We start from the raw sequence: 25163 nt of genomic DNA, 5'->3' as shown, positions 1-25163 counted from the left end.
CTCACACGTTAAAATTGAAGATTGATAACTGTGGTTTCAGAGATATTTAAATGGTTTATGAGGCCCGTTTTTATGGATATAAGACTTCATTTTCGTTCAATTTAATTTTGTCATAACAAAGTCACAGCCATGATTTCAACAGTACATTTACATGGGACTTGGGACCCACAAGTGAACTGTACTTTCTTTCAAATGTCTTTTCACATTTGTAAGAGTGATAGCCATAGTTTCACCAAAATATCCTGCATCACGAGACATTTGAAATGGAGTATATAATGATATTAAGGAACTCTTAATTTATTGAGGTCATAGCAATGGTCTCTCTGACTGATGACAACAATTGATAAGTCTACAACCAAAGTAGAGTATTCTTTTGCCTTGTAATATAAATATATATATATATATATATATATATATATATATATATATATATATATATATATATATATATATATATATATATTATTTTAATATTTACCACAAAGTTGGAGTCAGACTGACTCCAACATTGTGGTAAATATTAAAATAATAATTCGCTCCATTGCTACATGTCGAGCACTATTCGTACCATATTTGTATCCAACACGATTCAATACATGCTGTGATCCTTTTATATTTTGAATACAGTACTTCCGCCGATTACAATTTTACAGGCATTGCTTATTTCAATTTCATTTGTGGAAACAGCATAAGCTTCGAAATTTTGAATCACCATTAAAAGACTTGCCAACCATTTGAAAAGATTTATCATGTTTTTCCCAATATTTATGCCATTTTCTCATATTATTTTTTCCCCAAAAAATATTCATATTTTCAACACACGCAACTATCCATAATTTCAAATTTAACATCCGCTGAAGTTATGGAGACTTTTCAAGCTAGTAGAGAGTAGGAAAATCCTGTAATTTCAATAACAATCTTCTGTCTGGCTACTCAGATTCTCATCTCAATAGAGACAGCATTTAATGACTTTCGATTATTCCACTTTTATCATTTTTCCCCTTTTTTGTTGACCTTTTGCATTTATCATATTTTAATCATGGTTCCCATATCATATTTTGGACCTCAAAGCCTATCAAAATATGAGAAATCATGCTGGTTGGCAAGCCTGCGCTAAGTGTGTCAATTTGGAAATATGTGTTTCAAAGGCTCATATCTACAAATGTATTCGGCCTACAAAGAATATGCTTCATCTAAAAATAACATTTAAAAAATTCAAATTCAAATATGATATATGAAAACCCTTATCTAATGTTTTATTGCTTAACTCAGCTTTTTTTTTTTTAATTTAACCACACAATACAAGTCTGTAGCTTTCCTTATGAACATCTGACAATGGTTAGAAAATTTGAGGAAAACAATGGTAGTGTTGGGCATAAGGCCTCTGGGGCCATTTTCAGCCCGACCTGAATTAGTCCGACCAAACTCAAGCCAACACACAGGGTTGGCTGAACAGAAAAACGAACTTAACCTTTTGTTTCAATTCGGAGTAAACTAAAAAAAGGATAACTTAAGTTCTTCGACGCACACTTATCTTCCTCTTCTCTCAACCCCCCTCCTCCAACAACCACCAACTCTCTCTCTCCATCTGTTTATGTGGAGGGGTGTGCATGATTTGTGTGTGTGTGTGTGTGTGCATGATTTGTGTGTGTGTGTGTGTGTGTGTGTGTGTGTGTGTGATCCGAACACTTTCTCACAAGCACAGAATAATTCCATCATAACTAATTTTCTCTTTGTTGGCAGTCATTTCACATAATTCAATGACTGGTTAAGACTTCGGGTCGGGTCGGATTATATATATGTTATATATATATATATATATATATATATATATATATATATATATATATATATATATATATATATATATATATATATATATATATATATATATATAATATATATAATATATATATATACATCTCACACAAAAGATTCATAGTATAGATGTCTACAATGTTTATATGTGGGTTGGGATCCACAGTTTGATAACTTAAAACCTTGCTTTGTCCTTTTTAATAAACAAAACTTTTGTCTTAATTTAGCTCAACCAAACTTATCAAAAACTAGTGAGAATGTATTTCACTAGTTAGAAAGTTAAGTTTCACAAAGGCAAATTATGTCCACATCAAACATGGAGGCATCCTACATGCTTCATTGTGAACATTTCCAATTCAATTCAAAATCAATCCTCTTTTAAGAATGGCTCTTGCCTTGAGTATGACGTTGGATTTAGAGTGGCACTCCACCTGACTGAACTTGTCAGTATATGACCACAAAAAACGATGTTAAGAGTATGAAGTTTTTAACAGTATGTGTCAAACACACACAAATTGTCTTAACTTATTGATAATAATGAGAAGAGAGACCCCTACCTAAAAGCACCAAGATATTGAAAACGATATCTTATTCTTACAAGTCATGACATTTTTTAAAATTATCATACCTGTATTATCTATCTGAAACAAACTGATTTCTATAATTATAATTTCTTGGTAAGAGCGACATGGATTGTGAATATGAAAGTAACAAAGATTAATGCATAGTGACCAACCGTTGGAAGAGAAACAATGGACCAACCTAATGCATATTACCATCATGTCCGAGAACAGCAGTATGTTTGGACTATTATATCATACAATCTAAGTTTAGAGCTTTTTCTAGTCCTTGTTTAAATTTGCTTGTCAAAAAGCATAATCCAAAGACACGCATATAAACAGTCTAATTTATTTTTAAATTTTTTTCTCAGATTGCCAAATCGGGGCAGTCCCGATTTTATCACACTGTTGGCCACTACGTTAACGATTTTAAAATATTTCCTCACAAGATGTCAAGAAGGCATCTGTCAGCTACTTGTAATCACACATTGCAATCGCTATATTATAGTTTTTTTTAATTTTAAAATGTGTAATCACCATATTTGACATGTTTTACCATTAAAATTGCATGGCATACAGTTATTTACTCCAGCTGTATTTTCAAATGCAATTGGTAAGTTAGGTAAATTTTTCAAATTCAAATGGAAAGATAATGCATTTCTGTATGGTGGCCGACATAATTTTGTTTGATAATGGCTAAATTTCTTAAAAGGACAAACCCCCACAATTTAATACAAGCATGAAAGCCAATCAAGTTGTCTTTATGTACCTTGGCACTGAAACGCATTGTGATGAAAGTGTTTAACAATTTTCCCTGACTATTGATGTTACAATACCAATAAGTAAATAAGCCAAATATATAAGAATGATTGCTATGATGTATTCCATATTTTCACACCATGAGTAATTACCCTCTTTAAATACAAGCCAGTTTCATTTTGGATAATTCAGGAGCCAGATGAGGCTTTTGATATAAATAGAGCAACTGGTACCCTATAGAACGAACATGCAAATCTAATAAGTTGGCCTTTTTTCTGATCTACTACTACTACTACTACTACTACTACTACTACTACCAATATGTCTTTTATCTTCCATTATAGTCTGGAAAGTTCTGTTCCCTGACGCTGACCTCTGCTTATCAATTAGATCACCCCCCTGGGGCACACTATCCTCTACCCACGCCACGCTAACATTTCATTCATACTGCAACCACCATTGAGTACAGACGACACAAGTTATTTTCCATTATATTTTAGTCCCTCATATGCTAACCTCTTCATGGGCTACCTTGAGGAAACCTTCTTCCATCAGTACAGTGGACCTGCCCCCGAGCTGTTCAAAAGGTACATTGACGACTGTTTCGGCATTACGTCATTGACCCACAGCCAGTTGAAAGGGTTCATCCTAGCGATGGACTCCTTCCACCCGTCCATAGAGTACACTTATGAGATTTCAACCTCTGAGGTGAACTTTTTGGACATCAAGGCTGTATTGACCAGCACGGGAGTACGGACCACTGTACACTACAAGGAAACGGACAGTCACAGCTACCTGCTCTATCGGTCATCCCATCCGGTGAAGTGCAAAGACTCCATCCCATTCAGTCAGATACTCCGCTTACGGAGACTCTGTCTGGAAGATGATGAATTTGCGCTTCAACGTGATCGCATGCTCGATTTTTTTAGGGCACGGGAATATCCCGAAAGGGTTTTGCTTAAGGCTGTCCGGAAAGCCAGCCTCGTGTCGAGAGAAGCAGCAATGAGGCCTCGCAATGCCAGGAAGCAGGAGACACAGCGTCCCATTTTAGTCCTCACGCATCACCCCCATGCCGATCAAGTGAGGAACATCCTATTGCAGAACTATGGGATCCTCCAGGCGGGCGAAGACACCCACAGAGTTTTCTCAGAACCCCCGTTGGTAGCATATCGACGGGATCGTAACCTGAGGGATCTCCTTGTCAGAAGCCGCCTGGAACCCATACCTAGGGATGGACCTAAAGCCAGATCGTGTATGCGACCCCGATGCAAGACTTGTGGGCACCTGTGGGAGTATGACAGAGTCAGCTTTCCAGACAAGATTTGGGACATCAGGCGGCCGTTTACTTGCACTGACCGTAATCTAGTCTATGCGATTACGTGCTCCCTGTGTGGGATTGCTTACGTTGGTGAGACCGGAAAGAGGCTGGGTGACAGATTCGTGCAGCACTTGCGTGACATATCGAACTGTGCAGACACAGCAGTGGCCAGACACTTCAATCTGCCAGACCACTGCGATGTACAGTGTGTGCGTGTGTGTGTGCTCAGTTTTTGCCATTCGGACACTTCCGCCCGTCGACGTAGGGAAACTCACCTGATCAAGTTGTTGGGAACGCTGACTCCACGCGGACTCAACACCAGGATTGACCACCACTAGATGTCAACGTCACCCATATTCATCACCACTGCTGCTCTCACTTCTGCCACTACAGCTACTGCTGCTGCTACTACTACTACTTCTACTACTTCTACTACTACTACTACTACTACTACTACTACTACTTCTACTACTACTACTACTACTACTACTACTACTACTACTACTATACTACTACTACTACTACTATTACTACTACTACTACTACTACTACTACTACTGCTACTACTACTACTACTACTACTACTACTACTATCTACTACTACCACTACTACATACTACTACTACTACTACTACTACTACTACTACTACTACCACTACTACTACTACTACTACTACTACTACTACTACTACTACTACCTATCTATCTATCTATCTATCTATCTATCTATCTATCTATCTATCTATCTATCTATCTATCTATCTATCTATCTATCTATCTAGCTAGCTAGCTAGCAATCTATCTACTGATTATCCACCGATTCATAGTCATCTACCTTCCTAGCTCTCTCTCATTGTGTCCAATCATCCACTTTTTCATCCATTAATATACATATAGACCCAGCTATCACTCGGCTGTTTACTCGCCCTCTCTCACCTCCCCTCCACCCTTTCTCTCTCTCTCTCTCTCTCTCTCTCTCTCTCTCTCTCTCTCTCTCTCTCTTCTCTTCTCTCTCTCTCTCTTTTCTCCTCCTTTTCCCCTCCTCTTTCTCCCTCCCCCCCCTCTCTCTCTCTCTGATTCCCCCTCTCTACCGGTCCGCCTCAAACCAACCCCCCCCCCCCCCCCCCCCCCCCCCCTTTTTTTTTTTTTTTTATTTTTTTTTTTTTAATAATTTTTTTTTTTTAATTTTTATTTTAAATTTTTTTCTTTTATTAATTTCTCTCCTCTCTCTCTCTCTCTCTCTCTCTCTCTCTCTCTCTCTCTCTCTCTCTCTCTCTCTCTCTCTCTCTCTCTCTCTCTCTCTCCCTTCCCTTCTCTCCCCTCTTTTCTGACCATCTACCTATCTATCTGCCTATCCATCTATCTATTTATTGGTGTATTCCACTTTACTATCGCATCGTTCCTTCGCGAAGATTCGACCTTCGCTCATCCAACAAACCCACCCCCCCCCCCCCCACCTCCGCCGTGACCCTTTCACCTCGCCCCCTCCAAACCCCCCCCCCCCCCTACTGTTCCACTACAGCGTTCTATACTACTACTACTACTACTACTACTACTACTACTACTACTACTACCACTACTACTGCTACTACTACTACAACAACTACTACTACTAACTACTACTACTACTACTACTACTACTACTACTACTACTACTACTACTACTACTACTACTACTACTACTACTACTACTACTACTACCAATATGTCTTTTATCTTCCATTATAGTCTGGAAAGTTCTGTTCCCTGACGCTGACCTCTGCTTATCAATTAGATCACCCCCCTGGGGCACACTATCCTCTACCCACGCCACGCTAACATTTCATTCAACCAATAAGGTCGCAGGTTCAAACCCCACCACCGCCGCGAGGAATTTTTATTCTCTATTGTCTTCTGGCACTTTTCTGTTCACTTCATGTCTTGTTGTTGCCAACATAAGTGCCTGCTCCACTCACTTTCTGAATTAAAAATTCACCCCATACACCGGAGCGTGCTCAGTGTCTCAGTCGTTTCTATGTTATATGTTTGTGTTGAGAATGTTGGCTATTAAGCTTAACTGCTGGTCAAAATTATTCGCGATGGTGGTGTACGAACGAATCGGCGGTCTCAAGAAGTGGGTGAGAGAGGGATCTAGTAATGACTTTGAGTTTGAAACGAATATTTTTGTGTTCGTGGATAGCTCACACGGTAGAGCCACGCTCTCACCTGCCAGGCGGAGTTGTCGTACCAATAAGGTCGCAGGTTCAAACCCCACCACCGCCGCGAGGAATTTTTATTCTCTATTGTCTTCTGGCACTTTTCTGTTCACTTCATGTCTTGTTGTTGCCAACATAAGTGCCTGCTCCACTCACTTTTCTGAATTAAAAATTCACCCCATACACCGGAGCGTGCTCAGTGTCTCAGTCGTTTCTATGTTATATGTTTGTGTTGAGAATGTTGGCTATTAAGCTTAACTGCTGGTCAAAATTATTCGCGATGGTGGTGTACGAACGAATCGGCGGTCTCAAGAAGTGGGTGAGAGAGGGATCTAGTAATGACTTTGAGTTTGAAACGAATATTTTTGTGTTCGTGGATAGCTCACACGGTAGAGCCACGCTCTCACCTGCCAGGCGGAGTTGTCGTACCAATAAGGTCGCAGGTTCAAACTCCACCACCGCCGCGAGGAATTTTTATTCTCTATTGTCTTCTGGCACTTTTCTGTTCACTTCATGTCTTGTTGTTGCCAACATAAGTGCCTGCTCCACTCACTTTTCTGAATTAAAAATTCACTCCCAACACCAGAGCGTGCTCAGTGTTCTCGCGTTTCTATGTTATATGTTTTGTATTGAGATTGTTGTGCTAATTAAAGTCACTGCTGGTCATAAATTATTCGCGATGTGCTGTTACGAACGAATCGGGCAGGTTCATCATTAATTTGGTGAAGAGGGTCTAGTAATGATTTGAGTTTTTGAAACGAATATTTTTGTGTTCGTTGATAGTCACACGGTAGAGCCACGCTCTGACTGCAAAGGCGGATGTTGTGTACATTAAGGTCGAGGATTCAAAACCCAACACGCGGAGGATTTTTATTCTTATTGTCTTTCTGGCATTTTTGTTCACTTCATTCTTGTTGTTTGGGCCAACATAAGGGTCTGCTCACTCGACTTTTCTGATTAAAATTATCCATTCCCGGAGCGTGTCAGTGGTTCGTCGTTTCTATTTATATGTTTGTTGAGAATGTGGCTATTAGCTTTACTGCTGGTCAAATTTTCGCGATGGTGGTTACGAACGAATCGGGGTTCTCATAGATTGGTTGAAGAGATGGATCTAGTATGATTTGAGTTGTTGAAACCGATATTTATTGTGTCTGTGGATAGCTCACACGTAAAGCCACGCTCTCACTGCCAGGCTGAGATTGGTCGTACAATAAGGTCGAGGTTCACCCACACCCGCGAGGAATTTTTATGTTCTATTGTCTTTGGCACTTTCTGTTCACATTCAGTCTTGATGTTGCCAACCAAGTGCTGCTCACGCACTTTTCTGAATTAACATTACATTTCATTACTGCAACCACCATTGAGTACAGACGACACAAGTTATTTTCCATTATATTTTATTTGTTTTCCACGTTTATTTGTGTATTGTTGTGCTGACGAAGGGTTTGTACCCGAAACGTCCATTGTCTGTTTTGTTCCCATACGAAGCCTTTCCATTTTCACTCTTTCGTTAGCCTTTTTTCTGATCCTTTTGTAACCCAGCAGTGATTTATAGAGGCAGGCAAATATAATTATCTTTAATCTTCTTCTTTCAGGCTGAAGGTTGTATGGCCGTCTTTTCAGTAACAGGGGTTTTAGATGGAAGCAGGGAGTGATTTATTGAAGTCATCAGTTGAAAGGGTTTGTTTACAAGTGGTTGGTAGGGAGTTCCAAAGTCGGATGGTGGAGGGAAAGAAAGAGTAAAGATGATGGTTTGTTCTTGAGTGGGGAATTTAAAAATCAAATGCTGAGTTTCTTGTTTTATCGTTGTTCCATTTCAAATGGCTAGTTGGAAGTTCGAGTTTTCCATTTTGTGCTTTGTGGAATACGAGGAGTTTGTTGATGGAACGTTTTCATATAGCGATTTCCATTGGAGATCGTTCATGAGCTGAGTTACGCTCATATCCCATTCATAGTTTCCACTTACAAATCTGGCCGCCCAACGTTGGACTTTTTCTAGCTCATTGATTTCTTGTGACGTGTGTTACTATATTCCAGAATGGGCTGAACATATGCTTCATAGCATTTCTTTTTCACAGATAGATGGCAGTGACGGATTTGTCTGTTGAGGAAGGCCATGGTTCTATTTGCCTTAGTAGCTTTGTCGGCAATATGCTTCTTCCACTTCAAATTACTGTCCAGGTACTTTGCATTCTTATATAATAGAGAATCAGGAATACAATAAATCAGGTTTCTCATTGCTCTGCAGGACTACTTTTCATATGTGTGTAGCTGAGAGTTGTCTTTGGACAGACAGTCGACAAAATAGCAGCATGCACGTCCACCCAAGGATGTCAAGATCTTGTTGACCTGAATAATGCATACACTCACCCCCCCCCCCCCCCCCCCCCCCCGAAAAAAGATGTACTCACAGCTCTGGTGATATTTTCATAGGAGAGTCCTTCAAAATGTTTCCTCTCTGGTGGATTATGGCAGCACACTCCGTACTGAGGCTCCACCCAACATTCTGTCACCAGTTGAATCTCCTCCTCATTTTCTGTAAACTCTCCATCATCTTTACCTTCATCAGTGGAGTCACTGTGTTAGATTTTTAGAATCAAAAAGGTCTTGTGAATAAAAATAAAATTGAACAATAGCTCTACCCAAGTAAAACGCAAGATTCAGACATGAAAAAACAAAAACAAAAAAATAAAGACTTTGATTATGCTTAAAGCCCTAATGGAACAATATAAAGAAGAATAATTACTTATAATTGTTAACTGAGGCGAGTTACTGTATTTCTATTTAAGAGGGAAAAAATCCAACATATTGTTAATATTATATGATCTTAGATCTATAAAGATCTGAGAACTGAAAAAAATACCACAAAGCATCTAATCCTTTAATAGAAATGCTACTTATAACAATGATAAAGTTCTTTGAGCATGTTTAGTGGATATTGTGCTATATTTAAAAAAAGCTAAAGCTAAAGCTAAATGATGACAATGATCAACAATGATGATGATTATGATGGTAATATTATATCACCTACAACAAATAGGTAACGCAAATAGGCAAATCAATTCTTGATTTTAAAAAAGCAAAATCCAAACCGGAATGCAGACGAAACGTGATTTAAAGTTAGAGTGCACATCAGGGTATTTGTCAAGTGTCAATTACTGTGCATTTGATTGTTTGTTTTGTTTGCTTTTAAGGATTTTACAATGCTTGCGACACATTTAAGTCATTTCAGCGCCAGTAAAAAAATAAGAAAATGAGATAGTCGAAAAAAATTAAATATTTACAATTATTGAAAACACACGAGAAAAACAAGGGGGAATGGTTTAAATAGGGAACAGTAGTAGATTCCAAGAGCACACTATCAATGTACTTAGTCTGAGATCACCTAGAAGTCTCATCCTGACACAAGCAAAGGCCCCCCATTAAGAGGAATACACTCAAACGTTTACAAATCATTATTTATATATATATATATATATATATATATATATATATATATATATATATATATAACAAAAATAATACAGTACATAGCAGAGAGATGATTTACAAGACAAAAAATATCATCTTCCAAAACTAACATTATACATTTGACTGTTTCACTCTCAGCCAAGGACTCCAGCAAGGGAAAAGACAAAATCAAGTAATCTCATGCCAAGACAAAGACAAAACGCTCACTAGGAAGGTCGGGAACCCCACACAGTGCATTTGATTGGCATTTCTTGCAATAATAATAATAATAATAATAATAATAATAATAATAATAATAATAATAATAATAATATTAATAATAAATTAATAATAATAATAATAATAATAATAATAATAATAATAATAATAATAATAATAATAATAATAATAATAATAATAATAATAAAATAATAATAATAACATTAATAATAATAATAATAATAATAATACTAAAAGGCAAATGACAGCAGTATCACAATTCTTATAAATTATTCTTTGAAAATCAGTATATTTCTACCTATCATCAGCTGTCTTGATGTGTGGTGGGAAAATGACGTACTGTACAACACACGTCTGGATGTTGTCTCCATCATCACTGGATTTTGAGCTTTCCTGCAATGAAAGACAAAATAGTAAACATGATGCTCTTGTACAATTAGTTAACATAGAGCAGAAACAAGACCTAAAATTGAACTGACTTGAGCTTCATGAAATGTTTTCAAAATCTATCTACCATGCTCAGATTGTTTTCAACATTATTCACGGAAATATATTTTTTCTTTTATATTTTCTAATTAAAAAACACAACATGAATTAAGCATACTTTCATGTCTTCATCCCAGTCTGCGTGTTTGCACACATTGACAAGAAATGAAATCATACATGCTACACATAATGATTACACAGATATTATGGACTATTTATATACATACAGTTCTATTCATAACATTATTAGGACAAAGAAGAATTTATCAGGTGTGTTTTGAGGTACTTTTTGAATGTCACCTCAGACAAAGATACCTTACATCTTACATCTAATGGAAGTGAATTTCAGACATTTGGGGCGGCTTAAGAAAATGCCATATCAGAAAATGTCTTAAAGCCTATTTTAGTACACGGAGGAGTTGATTACTGGATCTCAGAGATCGAGGACGACTATAATGGTATAAAAGATCTGATAGAAGATTGATTTTGAATTTAATTGGAAATGTTCAAAATGAAGCATAAAATATTTAAAACAGACAACTGCGATTTTATATATAACTTTTCATTATTAACAATTGTCTAGTAGTAACAATCACCTACGCAACACAAAGCCAAACAGGAATATCAGAACTCAATATCTTTTTCTTAGCTTCATAGAAACCAACAGTCTTAAGCTGTTTTCCTTTGTCATGAAGGGACTTCTCTATCTGGTTCACGATGGGTAAAGAAAAATTCTCCACTGAAGTGGGCATTCTCCATATACATAGAGTATATATAAATATAAGAGCGGTTAAAAAATGCCATGCATCAAAGCATCACGCAAATAGTCCAGGTATGTTCATCCGGTAATAATAAAAACAAAGTCAACACTTGAAAAATTACCAATTGACAATCCATTATGAATATCGTAGTAGTAAGAGCTTCCAAAGAGAAGGGAAGATCGTTCTTATATGCATTGTGACATCACAAACTCACAGGAAGAAATAACACACAGCAGTAAATGGAACTCACAGGGATACCCAACATGTTACACAACATGAAAACAATTCACAACAATAACTCAATAGCCAAACAACAACAAACTGGAACACTCTGAAACACAACAAAAATATATTCCCACATCTTTCACTGTAAAAAATCTCCCCATAATGTTCAGTCAGTATCTTGTTTTTTCCCCCTCTTTCATAAAAAAAAGTCACCTATGTGACAAAATATTTTATTTGTTTTTGTTTACTTACTTTCATATCCACTTCCACAACAAGGTTGGTCACTCCAGCCCCTGATGACAAGATGTTGAATCCCTCTTGAAGGCGCAGCCTAGATTTTAATTATGACAGACACACACACACACACAAAGAGAAAAGAAATGAAATTCAGACAGATATGTAAGAGAAAAAAAGATAAATAAAATATGTTATGAAAACTATTTGCTATTCATGGTCACCCTCTTCCTATTAGATGGCATTGGTCAAGGTCAAATGGGATTGGTGTGTGTTTGGTGCGAGACAATGGTGTGTGGTTGACCAGAGTAGTGAGTGCATGTAATTAGAATGGTCAGTCAGACAGATATAAGAAAAGAAAATATGAAGGCTTGATGAAGCACAATGTTTCATAAATTAAGGTTTTTTTTTTTTTTATTGTGTGTCGAAGACATTGTTTTCTGTTGTACTTATTCCCAATCTTCAAAATTGGTGCTGAAACCGGGATACAAGAACTTTAAATTCATGAAGAAATGTAAGTTTACAATTTTTATTTTTGTGAATTGTGAAATTCTCTTGACAGTGAGTGACTTTCGAGATAAAATGGTACTATTTGAGCTCAGGAAAGTTTTTAAAAGGGATAAGGTGAATAATGGCATCAATATATTATGCAGTAGTATTATGGTTTGGTTTTACAAATACTTTTTAAGATTGCATGGGGTTCCCCTAAAAGCAATTTATCAAATCCAATTATTTCAAAAAAAGAAAAATGGTAAAACCGTCTTTTCAAATTCAGTAGTAAAATGCCCAGATATAGTAATTTTCTTTTTTAAATGGTGAATAAATTTCTATAATCCCTCATAAACTGAAGAACGATGGAGTGAAGTGTTGCAATGTGACACAAGAGCAGTACAGTTGTTTTACTTGTTTTTGTTGTGACATTTAGATTCTCCTGGTTCATATACAATTAAGCTGTAAAAAAACTTGTGTCTATTAATAACAAGCAATCCAAAAATCTAGTTAAACTTTTTTTTTTTTCGCAGCCGTTTATTGAAACTTTGAGGCATTAAAATTTGATATGAAGCTTATAATGCAAACATTGTAGACTGGTACCTCATTTCAAATCATAGAACTGCAAAACTTGAGATTAAATAAAGGTCTGCATACATGCATAACAGATTAAAAACAATATCATCTAAAACTATCTCACTTGGTAATGGTGACCAGCATGCGACTGATGGCAGCCATAGAGATTTGTACTTTGGGCCCTGCTTGAATATCCCAGACCCAGCGTTGGTGTTGCAGGTAGTGAGTGATGGTGCGGAACATGGACCACATGGCACTTTGCTGCTGGGGCTGGCCCCATCGTTCCTCCTTGCCTGGTTCATTCACCACTGTCATGTCACATGGCTTGTTTTCATAGCTAGAAGTGGATGATTCAAGGGACAAATTTGAAATTGATAGAAACGTTGATCAACTAGATCTACAAAGATGCCATGACCCTTTTGTAACCTATAAATCAATTGAACTAAGATCATATGGGCAAAAGACAAAGAACACTCACAAGATATTTTCCATGACATGAAAACATTCAAACAAGCTTTATTATATCTGTTGAAAGGTGGACATAGTTTCCATCAAAGAAAAAAGATATGTATACTTTTGTTGATCAATTTTTTTTCCAGAAAAAATACAGCAAAGGTGCTTTCCTAATTTTGTAGACAACTAAGTTAAAATTTTAACCAGAACACAAACCGTACTGCATGGCAATTTAGCTGCGTAGAGTCGGCTACTGACATTGTAATTGGGGGATTTCTGTTACTTATAATAACAGAAACAAAACCATTTATTTTGCTTTTACACAGGACAAAACATTAAAAAACATTTTCATTTCCACATCACAAAAGACTTGTCCCATAGATTGTAGGAATTGAGTGAATGAGAGAAAAACATCAGAAATTTTTGGATTATGAATATTGGCATACACAAATAGTATATTCTGCTTTTACAAAGGTGACTTACTTTACGAGTCACCTCATCTACATCACATGCTACCTTATCTAAAGTTCTTGTTTACTGACATTTGAAAAAAAAAATTCTTTCTCCTATAATAAATACACATCCAGATAATCTAGATAAATATCTTGGGTCAAAAGTTCTGGTAAAACGGGCTTGGCTGCCCACAATAAAATATGTTTAAATTATCAAAATTTAACAATTTAACTGTGTAAATATAAAAAAATGGGTTGGGCTGTGCATAAAAAATACGGATTCAAACCATGATACAAATCAACTTATATGAAACTGCAATTGCAAACATTGTTCAACAAAAGAATGTCCATTTCCATGACTCTTAATTTAGCTCAACAAAAATACTGGCTCAATGTTGTAACCACAGTGAAGTATTTACCAAAAAAAAACAAAAAACAACAAAGAAAAACAAAACAATGAAGAACCTTTCTGACCATACTTACTTGATAAGGATTTTCTCAAAAGGTTTGGACATGAGCACACAACACATAATCTCAGACCCCTCACGATTGAGCGGAGACTTGCGTGGGGGGAGAACTTCTTCAACTTTACAGCCATCCATCTTCTCTATCTTCTTGGTGGGCTTCTGTGATCCCCTTTGTGGGAAATGCAGGTTTAGGATCTTTTCCTGGAGGTCAGCAAGTTCAGCAGCTCTAATATGACCAGGAGTTCCGCCTAGAAACCCAAGCCTGATGATCATGGTGGGTAAGATGTGAGTCAGACGCAAAACACAGAAAAACCTGGGTGTCTTTTCTCCATCTCTATAAGCAAGATAAAATAAAATGGAAGTTGTTAGAACAAAAATCAGAATATATTTTGACAACTTTTGAGAAAGTCAAGGAGAGTTAATTAATGATAATCCTTGTAAAAATTAAATAAAACCTTTATAAGGAAATAATCATTTTTGCAACCTCTGAGCCGATTTGTTCACTAAATTAGGTGATGATATTATGCTGAGAATACAACACAGCACATTTCAATTTGTATGAAATGTGAATAAGACCCATTTTCATTATCTCCCCTTCATTGGTTTGAAAATATCACTGGTGACAAACTGAACAGCACACACACACGTATAAACACACACACACACACATACACACACACACACAAAGTTTCAAGGGACCTTGAAAAGAATATCAAGAGTTTTTATAAAATCAATTGAATTTATTATATTGTAAAAAGATGGAAAACATTTCTGTGACATTTGAGATTTGTTGAAGAAAACTAAAACCTTACGTATACAATAATTTGATGTAGGAATGGTCTTCAGCTAATACAAATGTGCTCCATTCCCGTAGCATCAGACTGAGGGAGGCTAGAGCTTGTCGACACTGAATAGATGTGAATCTCGAACTAGGGTTGGGCACTTGAAAGAACTTGGGCAGTTGGCGGTCGTGTTCCATGATCAACCCAATACGATGGGAGTGAAGCCATTTTTGCCTGAAGGGTTGAAGGAGAAAAAGTAAATATACAAATGCATTGGAACTCACACTTCTTAGACTAGACAAGAAATTCACTTTGGCTTTGAACTTGAAGGTCTACATCGTAATGAAGTTTGAAAAGGAAAAAAAGATACAAAAACGAAAAAAAAACCCAGTCAAACAGCCATAATTTAAAATAAAGAACTGAACAAGTGTGTATGAGAAGTGCCAAAGGTGACAAAGCAAGAAAGAAAAATACAAGGAAAAAACTATCCCAAAAAATCAGTCGACCTCAACTGGGGATCGAATCTCAGACCTTCTGATGACTGGCCAGACATGCTACCATTACACCACAGAGGCTCCCAATAGTTGGGACAATTTTAATACCTATATTCTTCACAAGGATACGCGTGAACCCTCGCTTCATCAAACAACACACACAGAGAGGGACTTGTGAAGAATATAGGGTTCACAGCTTAAAACGAGTACCCTTGTGAAGAATATAGGTATTAAAATTGTCCCAACTATCGAGAGCATCTGTGGTGTAATGGTAGAATGTATGACCAGTCATCAGAAGGTCTGAAGTTCGATCCCCAGTCGAGGTCGACTGATTATTTGGGATCGTTTTTTTCTTGTATTTTTCTTTCTTGCTTTGTCACCTTTGGCACCTTTCATATACATTTGTTCAGGACTTTATATTACACTGGTGCCTGCTCCTTAATTTCTTAATTTGATATATCCAATCACAGCTGGGTTGAAAGGGGGTTCAGAAAAAAAATCTTGTCTGAGGCTTCCAAAAGGTATCATAACAACAATACACAAAGGCATTAAAAAAGAAATGAAGAGGAAAACTTAGTCTATGTACCACAAATTTTGTAAATGCCTTCATTTAAACTAAAAAATATCTCACCTAAATTATTTGTTTTACACACAAAAATAAATTACAACAATTTTTCTTAAACACGTAATACTAAACTGAATCAGAAGAGTCCCTAATGTGACTCAATGTATTTTAATTAAGGTAATATGTAACAACAACAACAAAAACATAGCAAAACCATTCTAGAAACGTTAACACATACCAGTTATTTGTATCCAACTGTATCACTTTCTCCCAGAATGCAGCAAAACTTGTTACATTGCTAGAAATTGAAAATTGTTAAAATTCAATAATAATTCATAAAGATGTTGATTATGCTGCTGCTACTGCTATTCCATATTACTACTGCTACTAACTACTACTAACTACTACTACTATTACTACTACTACTACTACTTCTACTACTACTACTACTACTACTACTACTACTACTACTACTACTACTACTACTACTACTACTACTACTACTACTACTACTAACTACTACTACTACTACTACTACTAACTACTACTCTACTACTACTACTACTACTACCTACTACTACTACTACTATTACTACTACTACTACTACAACAACAACTACTACTTGGGTTAAATTTCTTTGATTCATTTTGGAGAAAGAATACAATTTTTGAAAGATTAAGCAATTAAAATTTTATATCTCACATCGTTTTAACACGCTTATCAACATCTGGTTCACCACAACATAATACTTGATTGATGCCGTAAGTCATTCATAGTATATAACTGTTCTATAACACAGTGAATCATTCATAAACAATTTGATTCTTAAAATAAAGTCAGGTAAAGTCCGTTACAAAATACATGATCACATTGCATACAGTCCTAGATTTTACTAGACCTAATGAATCCTAAAAATGAATAATGTATCTTACATGGTTGTCACACCAATCACTAATCCCTTGATGTTTTGCAGTGTTTTCATTTTTACCACCCAGAACATTAGAATTTTACAATACACACAACATAATGTTATGAGGACCATTTTCAGGTAAGGGTGTCGCATGGACACAGAGCAGAATTCTTGACCCCTCCACCTCATTTTCCACACAAAAACAAACCAACATTCACCATTATCCATGTTTTATTCACAAAATATTGTGCGATTTTTAGTAAAAAGGGAAGAGGATGGAATGCGAATTTAATCTGTACAACGCGCTGAATTTCACCCTTTTCTAGTGATAAAGATATCTTAATGTTGCCCTAAATTCCGTGATTAACATTCGTGTAATGTGTTAATATGTCTCTAAACGATATGAAACATATCGTTTTATAAATATACAGTATATCTACTACTTTCTGATGCATAGCAGCCCCTTGATTTTTATAGATTATTAAGCTAACTTTTGAACCAGTTGTTTTTAAAATGAGCAAAAAATAATCAGTAAGGTCTAGAGCAATCTAAGTCATCAATTATAATGACATTTATTAGACAGTTTCAAAGAGTTTGATTATGAATTATGAAGTGGACTATAATATAAAGAGCTAGAGTAATTAATTAATTTACGCACTACATCCTCAACATAACAAACACCCTTGGGATAAAACAATTTTTAATTGGGACAACACATCGATATTAATAAAATACAATCCTTGATTTAATATATAAAAATAGGACGAGTAAATGGTGTGGTGGTAAGAATATTCTCCTTAGAAAATTGTGTAATCCTGGTGAAGACAACGGGATTGCTTTTCTTGAGACCTTGGAGTTTTTTTAGGCTCTGTCCCATACAATTCTATTGCAGGTGAACTTTCTAAAAAATCAGAAGGCAATTGCCCCTAAAAATTCAGATTATGCAACGGTTCCATTAGTTTGAAATCTTGATATTTGAAATAAGTTATATTTTATGGTTTTGTGCGGCTATGTGGTCCTGTGATATGACAATCACTTTCTGACCAGACAGTCTAGGGTTTGAGTCCCACTCGGAGTGGTGCAAAGTTGAGTCCTTGGAAAAGTCTCATTACTCGCATTCTCTCACCATACTTAGATAAAAATTGTAATATTGCTTAACAGATGCCATGTCTTGTCCTATTGTTAAGTTTAGTGGACTTTGCCCTAAATTAATGCTCAATATCGTTTTTTAATAACTCAGTCAAGACTGACTTATGACAAGAATAGAATTTAGAACTACCTTTCCTTGAGCTGCATGTTAAGGGATGGGCCATCTTGCTGCATGTAGAATAAAGGTACACCAGAACGAATACCCTCAGGTACTTGGTAGTAGAGAGGCTCTGATGAAAATGACTGAAGGTGGGCCAGCACTGCATCTGTTGCTGAGATTCTGAAAACAGAGAATGCATGTATTCCAAAGGGCAATGGACATTATCAAAATAGAATATACAAAATCTTTCTGCACTTCAGGACATCCTGTTTTTGCTTTTCTATTTTTTTATTTTTTTTTAACAGGAGCCTTAAGTTGTCATTTAAAAGGGAAGAGAAGCTTTAAAAATAAACTTCGTCATCCAAAATAAAAAAATTTATCTGTAAAGTATAGGAATAAAAAAATTTATTACTGCTATTAAGTGTGAAAAAACATCAAATTAATTGGCATTGTCCCAGCTTATCAATATTTCAATTTCTATAATAATGTTAAAGTTTCAAAAGTATACAGATGTCAGTTGTTGATATTTCATTCTTCAAATATTTAAATTAAACTGCGAATAGAGGCTCTAAGAAACATAATAGAATAATCTTTGTCTCGACCTTTGCTCTTTGTCAGGGGTGGCATAACAGTTACAAAAATTTTTAAAAATCATTATCACTTTTAGGGAGAGACAGAGGATAGGGGAATAGAAAAGAATAATAGATAAGTCTTATAATGAAGCAATCTGAATGGTATTGAATTATCCAACCTATGCATATTTCTTGAACACCCTCAATCCTAGTTCTTCCTTAACGAAACAGCAAAAATTATGACATCATCATCTCTTGACTTCTAATTCTAAGAACTCTGATTTAAGTGAAAAAAGTGCAGATCATCATACGTCACTACCAGGATTCAAACTTACTTTTCAATGATGGTCCACAGTGTCTTGATATTATTGACCCTGTATGGACTCTTGTGTTTATGGACGTTTTTGCAAAGTAGTTCATGGAGAAGGTCATAGCTGCCTTCTACTGATACCTCCACTTGGGTTGTGCGACTGGAGAAATGAAGGTTCACAAGACTGAAAGTTCCTCATTATATATTTAGGAAGTGGTTATTCAGTATCAGATACTGAATAGTGCTTTGCCACTATTCAGTATCCATAAGGAACTCTTTTATTATAGAGAGAGTGAAAAGTGCGACAATCTCAGTTGAATGTAAATAAACTGCTGACCTATTACCAGATTGAACTCGTGCAGTAACTGTCAGCCCGATTCAAAGTTGTAGAAATATTTTGATCGTTATTATTAAATTTCTGCTATTGTGCAATTAACATAGTTCAAAATATCAAAAGAAGAGTGGCATTCAAATTCATTTTTTAATGTCTAAATAGACATGATTAAATGTCACTAAAAGTTCAGTGACACCATGGCTTGGTGGATAAGTTGTTTGACTCTGAACTTAAGGTTCGAGAGTTCAAATCCCGGCCGGGTAAACTTTTATTTTTCCCCAATATTTTTGTTTTAATCATTTTATTTGCTTGTAATATATTTTAATGTTTATATTATACTATTATTATTATTATTATTATTATTATTATTATTATTATTATTATTATTATTATTATTATTATTATTATTATTACTATTATTATTATTATTATTATTATTATTATTATTATTATTATTATTATTATTATTATTATTATTATTATTATTATTATTATTATTATTATTTCTACTTACTATTATTATTATTGTTGTTGTTGTAATCGTCATCATTATTATGATTATGATTTTTAAATCAAGTAGTAGGAGTTATTTAATCAGTTATCGATTTATTACGAATATCTTTTATGTGTTATAATCTCGTTGTTTTTCATTGATGTGCTCTTCTATTGTTCATTACTTTTTAAAATCTTGCTTTTTTCTGTTTGTCATATTTGTTGTTGTTGTTGTTCTTGTTGTTGTTTTTGTTTGTTTGTTTGTTTGTTTGTTTTGTCATCTAAGACAATCCCGATTCATTAAATATGTGGCCAGACTTTCTGCCATTTTTAATTGAATGATGTACTTCCGTGAATTAATTGCAGTATTATATTAAAATTTACGTGATAATAATAATAATAATAATAATAATAATAATAATAATAATAATAATAATAATAATAATAATAGTAATAATAATAATAATAATAATAATAATAATAATAATAATAATAATAATAATAATAATAATAATAATGATGATAATAATAATAATAATAATAATAATAATAATAATAATAATAATAATAATAATAATAATAATAATAATAATAATAATAATTTAAACAGATACTGAATATTAGACTACAATTGACATCTATTTACTGAATACACGTGGTATTTTTAGGGGTGTTTCTTTTTTTACGAAACCTGAAACCTGCCGAAACACGCCGAAACCTGACAAAGTTAGGGAAGCAGGCAGCAGTGGGGAGTGAACCTGGGACTCAGGAAGTGTACACCATTGGGGAGTGAACCTGGAACTGGGTTTCGTAACAAAAAAGCAATTACTTTTTTACGAAACCCAACAATATCCAACAAAGTTATGGAAAGAAAGTAGGCAACAGTGGGGGAGTGAACCTGAGACTCAGGGAAGTGTACACTATTGGGGAGTAAACCTAAGTCTATGGTTTTTCGGTGGTTTTGGCGGGTTTCGTAAAAAAAGTAATTGCTTCATTCTCGTCTGGTACCCAACTCCCATAGTCCCAGGTTCATTTCCACTGATATCCTCTTCTCACAGTCCCAGGTTCACTCTCAACCGGTGTGCACTTCCCTGAGTCCCGGTTCATTGCCCAATGGTGCCCACTTCCCATAACTTTTGATAATTTCGGTAGGTTTCGAAATAAAAGTACATTCTGAGCTCACTGTCCACTGGTATCAGCCTCTCGCAGTCCCAGGTTCAATCCTCATCTGTGTCCAAATCCCAGATTCACTCCCCACTGCTGCCTGCTTCCCAAAACTTTGTCGGGTTTTGGCGGGTTTCGTAAAACAGTAATTCCCCCTCCCCCTTGGTATTGTCTTTTTACAATATCCAGAGTCCCAGGTTCACTCCCCACAAGTGTACACTTCCCTGAATCTCAGGTTCAGCCCCCACTGTTGCCTACTTCAATAACTTTGTCGGATATTGCCAGGTTTCGTCGGGTTTCGTAAAAGAGTAATTGCTTTTATATGAAACTCAGTGAAGCACGCTGAAAACCAGAGTCTCAGGTTCACTCCCCACTGGCGTACACTTCCCTGAATCTCCCATAACTTTGTCGGATATTGCCGGGTTTCGTATAAAATTAATTGCATTTATATGAAACTCGCTGAAACCCGCCGAAAACCAGAGTCTCAGGTTCACTCCCCACATGTGTATACTTCCATGAATCTCAGGTTCACCCCCCACTACTGCCTACTTCAATAACTTTGTCGGATATTGCCAGGTTTCATCGGGTTTCATAAAAAAGTAATTGCTTATATATGAAACTCGCTGAAATTCGCCTAAACCCAGAGTCTCAGGTTCACTCCCTACTGGTGTACACTTCCCTGAGTCTCAGGTTCAGTCCCCATTATTTGCTTACTTTCCATAACTTTGCCCCAATTTGGTGGCATTTGGCGCATTTCGTAAACAAAAAGTAATTGCTTTTTTAAAATAACAAAATCCGCCGAAACCCAGTCCCAGGTTCACTCCCCACTGGTGTACACTTCCCCGAATCTCAGGTTCACTCCCCACTGTTGCCTACTACCCATAACTTTCTTGGATATTGCAAGGTTTCGTCGGGTTTTGTAAAAAAGTAATTGATTTTATATGAAACTAGCTGAAGCTCGCCGAAAACCATAGTCTCAGGTTCACTCCCCACTGGTGTACACTTCACTGAGTCCCAGGTTCACTCCCCATGCGTTGCCTACTTTCCACTTCTTTGCCGCATATTGTCGGGTTTCGTACAAAAGTAATCCCCCCCCCCCCCCCAATTTGTTATTGCTTTTTTATAAAACCCAGAGTCCCAGGTTCACTCCCCACTGGTGTACACTTCCCTGAATCTCAGGTTCACCCCCCCTCCCCCCCCCCCCCCTCAGCCTCTACACACACACACACACACGCTGCTGCCTACGTCCCATAACTTTGTCGGATATTGCCAGGTGTCGTCCGGCTTTTTATTACGAAACCCGCTGAAACCCAGTCCCAGGTTCACTCCCCACTGTTGTACACTTCTCTGAGTCCGAGATTCACTCCCACAGCTGCCCTCTTCCCATAACTTTGTCGGGTTTCGGAAAAAAAACCACCGTATTATAGTGCAAAACCACCATTCAGTGTCAGATACTGAATAGTGCAAAACCACTATTCAGTATCAGATACTGAATAGTGCAAAACCACTATTCAGTATCAGATACTGAATAGTGCAAAACCACTATTCAGTATCAGATACTGAATAGTGGAAAACCGCTATAGAGCAGTAAAGTTAGGTGCCCCAAACGTAAACAAAGGTCGAGAAGCACGTGGCAAACCACATGTTCCTGTCTTGACAGCTCACGTTCCAATGTAAATAATAGAAAAAAATAACCTTTAAAATTTGGCTGTTAGGTGGCAAAAGAAACACATATTCATAAATACTCGATCATGCATCAAATAATGTCTAGATATGGATATTTTATGGAACAAAAGGTAAAATTTTCTAAAATTTATCAAAAGTTACAGTCTATCTATTTTTAGACCAGAGCAAATTATTGCGCTGGTGTGAACAAAACGAGAATTATTCGGAGCCTGATTTTCATAATAATTTAGCCTTATATTATTATTTCTGCAACTGTTAGATTTTATGTAAACATATTTTCAATACTGAAAGTGTATTGCCTACAACTCAAACTACAAAATTGGGAGACCTATATTGTGCGTAAATTATTCCGGTCCCTAACGGAAATCACAAGCAACTTGTTATTGTTTACGTTTGGGGCACCTAACTTTACTGCTCTATTCAGTATCAGATACTGAATAGTGCAAAACCACTATTCAGTATCAGATACTGAATAGTGCTAGCCATATATTTATACATCAATAACATTTCTTTATATCACTTGAAATTCACAAAAACACAATCCAATTTTTAAAAATAAACAGACAATCCTCCACTAACCCAATTCCCCCTTTTTTTCAAAATTTAAAATGAAACTTTTACTTTATAAATCAATGACAAAAGAAATGCTTTGATCCTCTTAAGCACCAAAATAAATTTCTTTAAAATATAAAATGAAAATAGCAATAAAATACAAATTTTTTGATTGATCAGTTACATTTGTCAACTATGAGTTCGCTGACCAAGGTTTAACATAAAAAGAACATGAACAAAACGATTTCTTACTTAATTGGAGCTAAAGGCCAAGGGGCCATGGCAGCATATTCTATCTTTCCGTAATCTCTCCAAGGAAACTGCAGCTTTACAACAATTTCTTTCTTGTCTGTATTTGAAAAAAAAAAAAAGTATGAGGGGAAATGACACCAATAAATAATGAGTCAATGATATAGACATAACATACTAAAACATTTAAACGACTATAGTTTTTAAAAAGCTTACCTTTTGGGAATGAAATGGATTTAATCGTGTAGCCTTCCCGCAGACGAACTGACAAGACACTTCCTAAACTAGCTCTCACTTTACGTTTATCTCGCTCTCTGGTGTAGAGTTCTGTGCCAAAACTAGATCCTGTAATGGGGTGCCGATGGAGCATTCTGGAATGACAAAAAATAAATAAATAAATGAATAAAATTAACTGATAATAATTACAGGAATGGGTCTAGGCTTTAGAATAACTGGATTTTTTTTAAATTCAAAATTTCTAATGTGTATATTATTACAATGACAATGTAATTATGAAATAATAAAACAAGAAATGATATCAAGTTACATTTGTTTAATACAAAAAAGTAAACAAAAAGTAATTACTTAACTAAAAAAAAAAGTAAATAAAAAAGCAAACGTCTGGTCATTGCTTTATCTTTCATTTTTTTTTAAAATGACAAGTTCTCAATTTTTAAAACTATATCACATTAAAATTAAGTCGATAACAGCTAGACAATGCTCACAATGTTGTTTAAAGATGTGAATATTGTCAAGCTATAGATAAAATGCTACCTCAAACAATTTAAAAGCAAAGAGGTAATTTATTTATTGTAATATTTCCTTATCTCTTTATCAATTTGATTGGCTTTCATCAGCTTTGGTATAATTTGCATATACATTTTTCCCCCACTTAAATATCTGAAGCACCCTCTAAATTTACCTCCTTCCAACCCACCCGCTTTCTTCAATTCTGTCTATCACTAACTGAGACATACATCACCAAAATATAAAATATCCAACTCTCTCTCTCTCTCTCTCTCTCTCTCTCTCTCTCTCTCTCTCTCTCTCTCTCTCTCTCTCTCTCTCTCTCTCCTCTCTCTCTCTCTCTCTCCCTCTCTCCCTCCCTCCCTCCCTCCCTCCTCTCTCCTCTCTCTCTCTCTCTCTCTCTCTCTCTCTCTCTCTCTCTCTCTCTCTCTCTCTCTCTCTCTCTCTCTCTCTCTCTCTCTCTCTCTCTTTATAATTTCGTTTTAGGGTATTTTTCTGACTCCTCCATCAACTTAGCAGCAGTGATTGGGGAGCTGTGTCATTTGAAGTAGGCGAAAAGTAATTTGGTGGTGC

At 35.9% G+C, this 25163-nt stretch overlaps 1 protein-coding gene across 3 annotated transcripts in view; it reads right to left on the bottom strand.

Annotated features, from left to right (window-relative positions):
* LOC144979961 (KICSTOR complex protein SZT2-like) overlaps positions 1–25163 on the bottom strand; it is a 143683-nt gene that overhangs the window by 103156 nt on the left and 15364 nt on the right. For all 3 annotated transcript variants that reach the window (XM_078927314.1, XM_078927322.1, XM_078927331.1), the window contains exons 11-21: positions 24060–24214; positions 23847–23943; positions 19392–19526; positions 18515–18664; positions 16563–16622; positions 15296–15499; positions 14500–14817; positions 13236–13448; positions 12065–12143; positions 10639–10733; positions 9062–9227 (exon numbers count right to left, since the gene is read on the bottom strand). In XM_078927314.1, coding sequence (XP_078783440.1) covers positions 9062–9227; positions 10639–10733; positions 12065–12143; positions 13236–13448; positions 14500–14817; positions 15296–15499; positions 16563–16622; positions 18515–18664; positions 19392–19526; positions 23847–23943; positions 24060–24214 — 1672 coding nt within the window. The remainder of the gene's footprint in view (positions 1–9061; positions 9228–10638; positions 10734–12064; positions 12144–13235; positions 13449–14499; positions 14818–15295; positions 15500–16562; positions 16623–18514; positions 18665–19391; positions 19527–23846; positions 23944–24059; positions 24215–25163) is intronic.

Source organism: Berghia stephanieae, chromosome 1 (assembly GCF_034508935.2).
Source record: "Berghia stephanieae isolate SIO BIC M18660-M18661 chromosome 1, UCSD_Bste_1.3, whole genome shotgun sequence".
Lineage (NCBI taxonomy): Eukaryota > Metazoa > Mollusca > Gastropoda > Nudibranchia > Aeolidiidae > Berghia > Berghia stephanieae.
The sequence above is the reverse complement of the archived record's forward strand: the minus strand, read 5'-3'. Positions and strand labels throughout refer to the sequence as shown.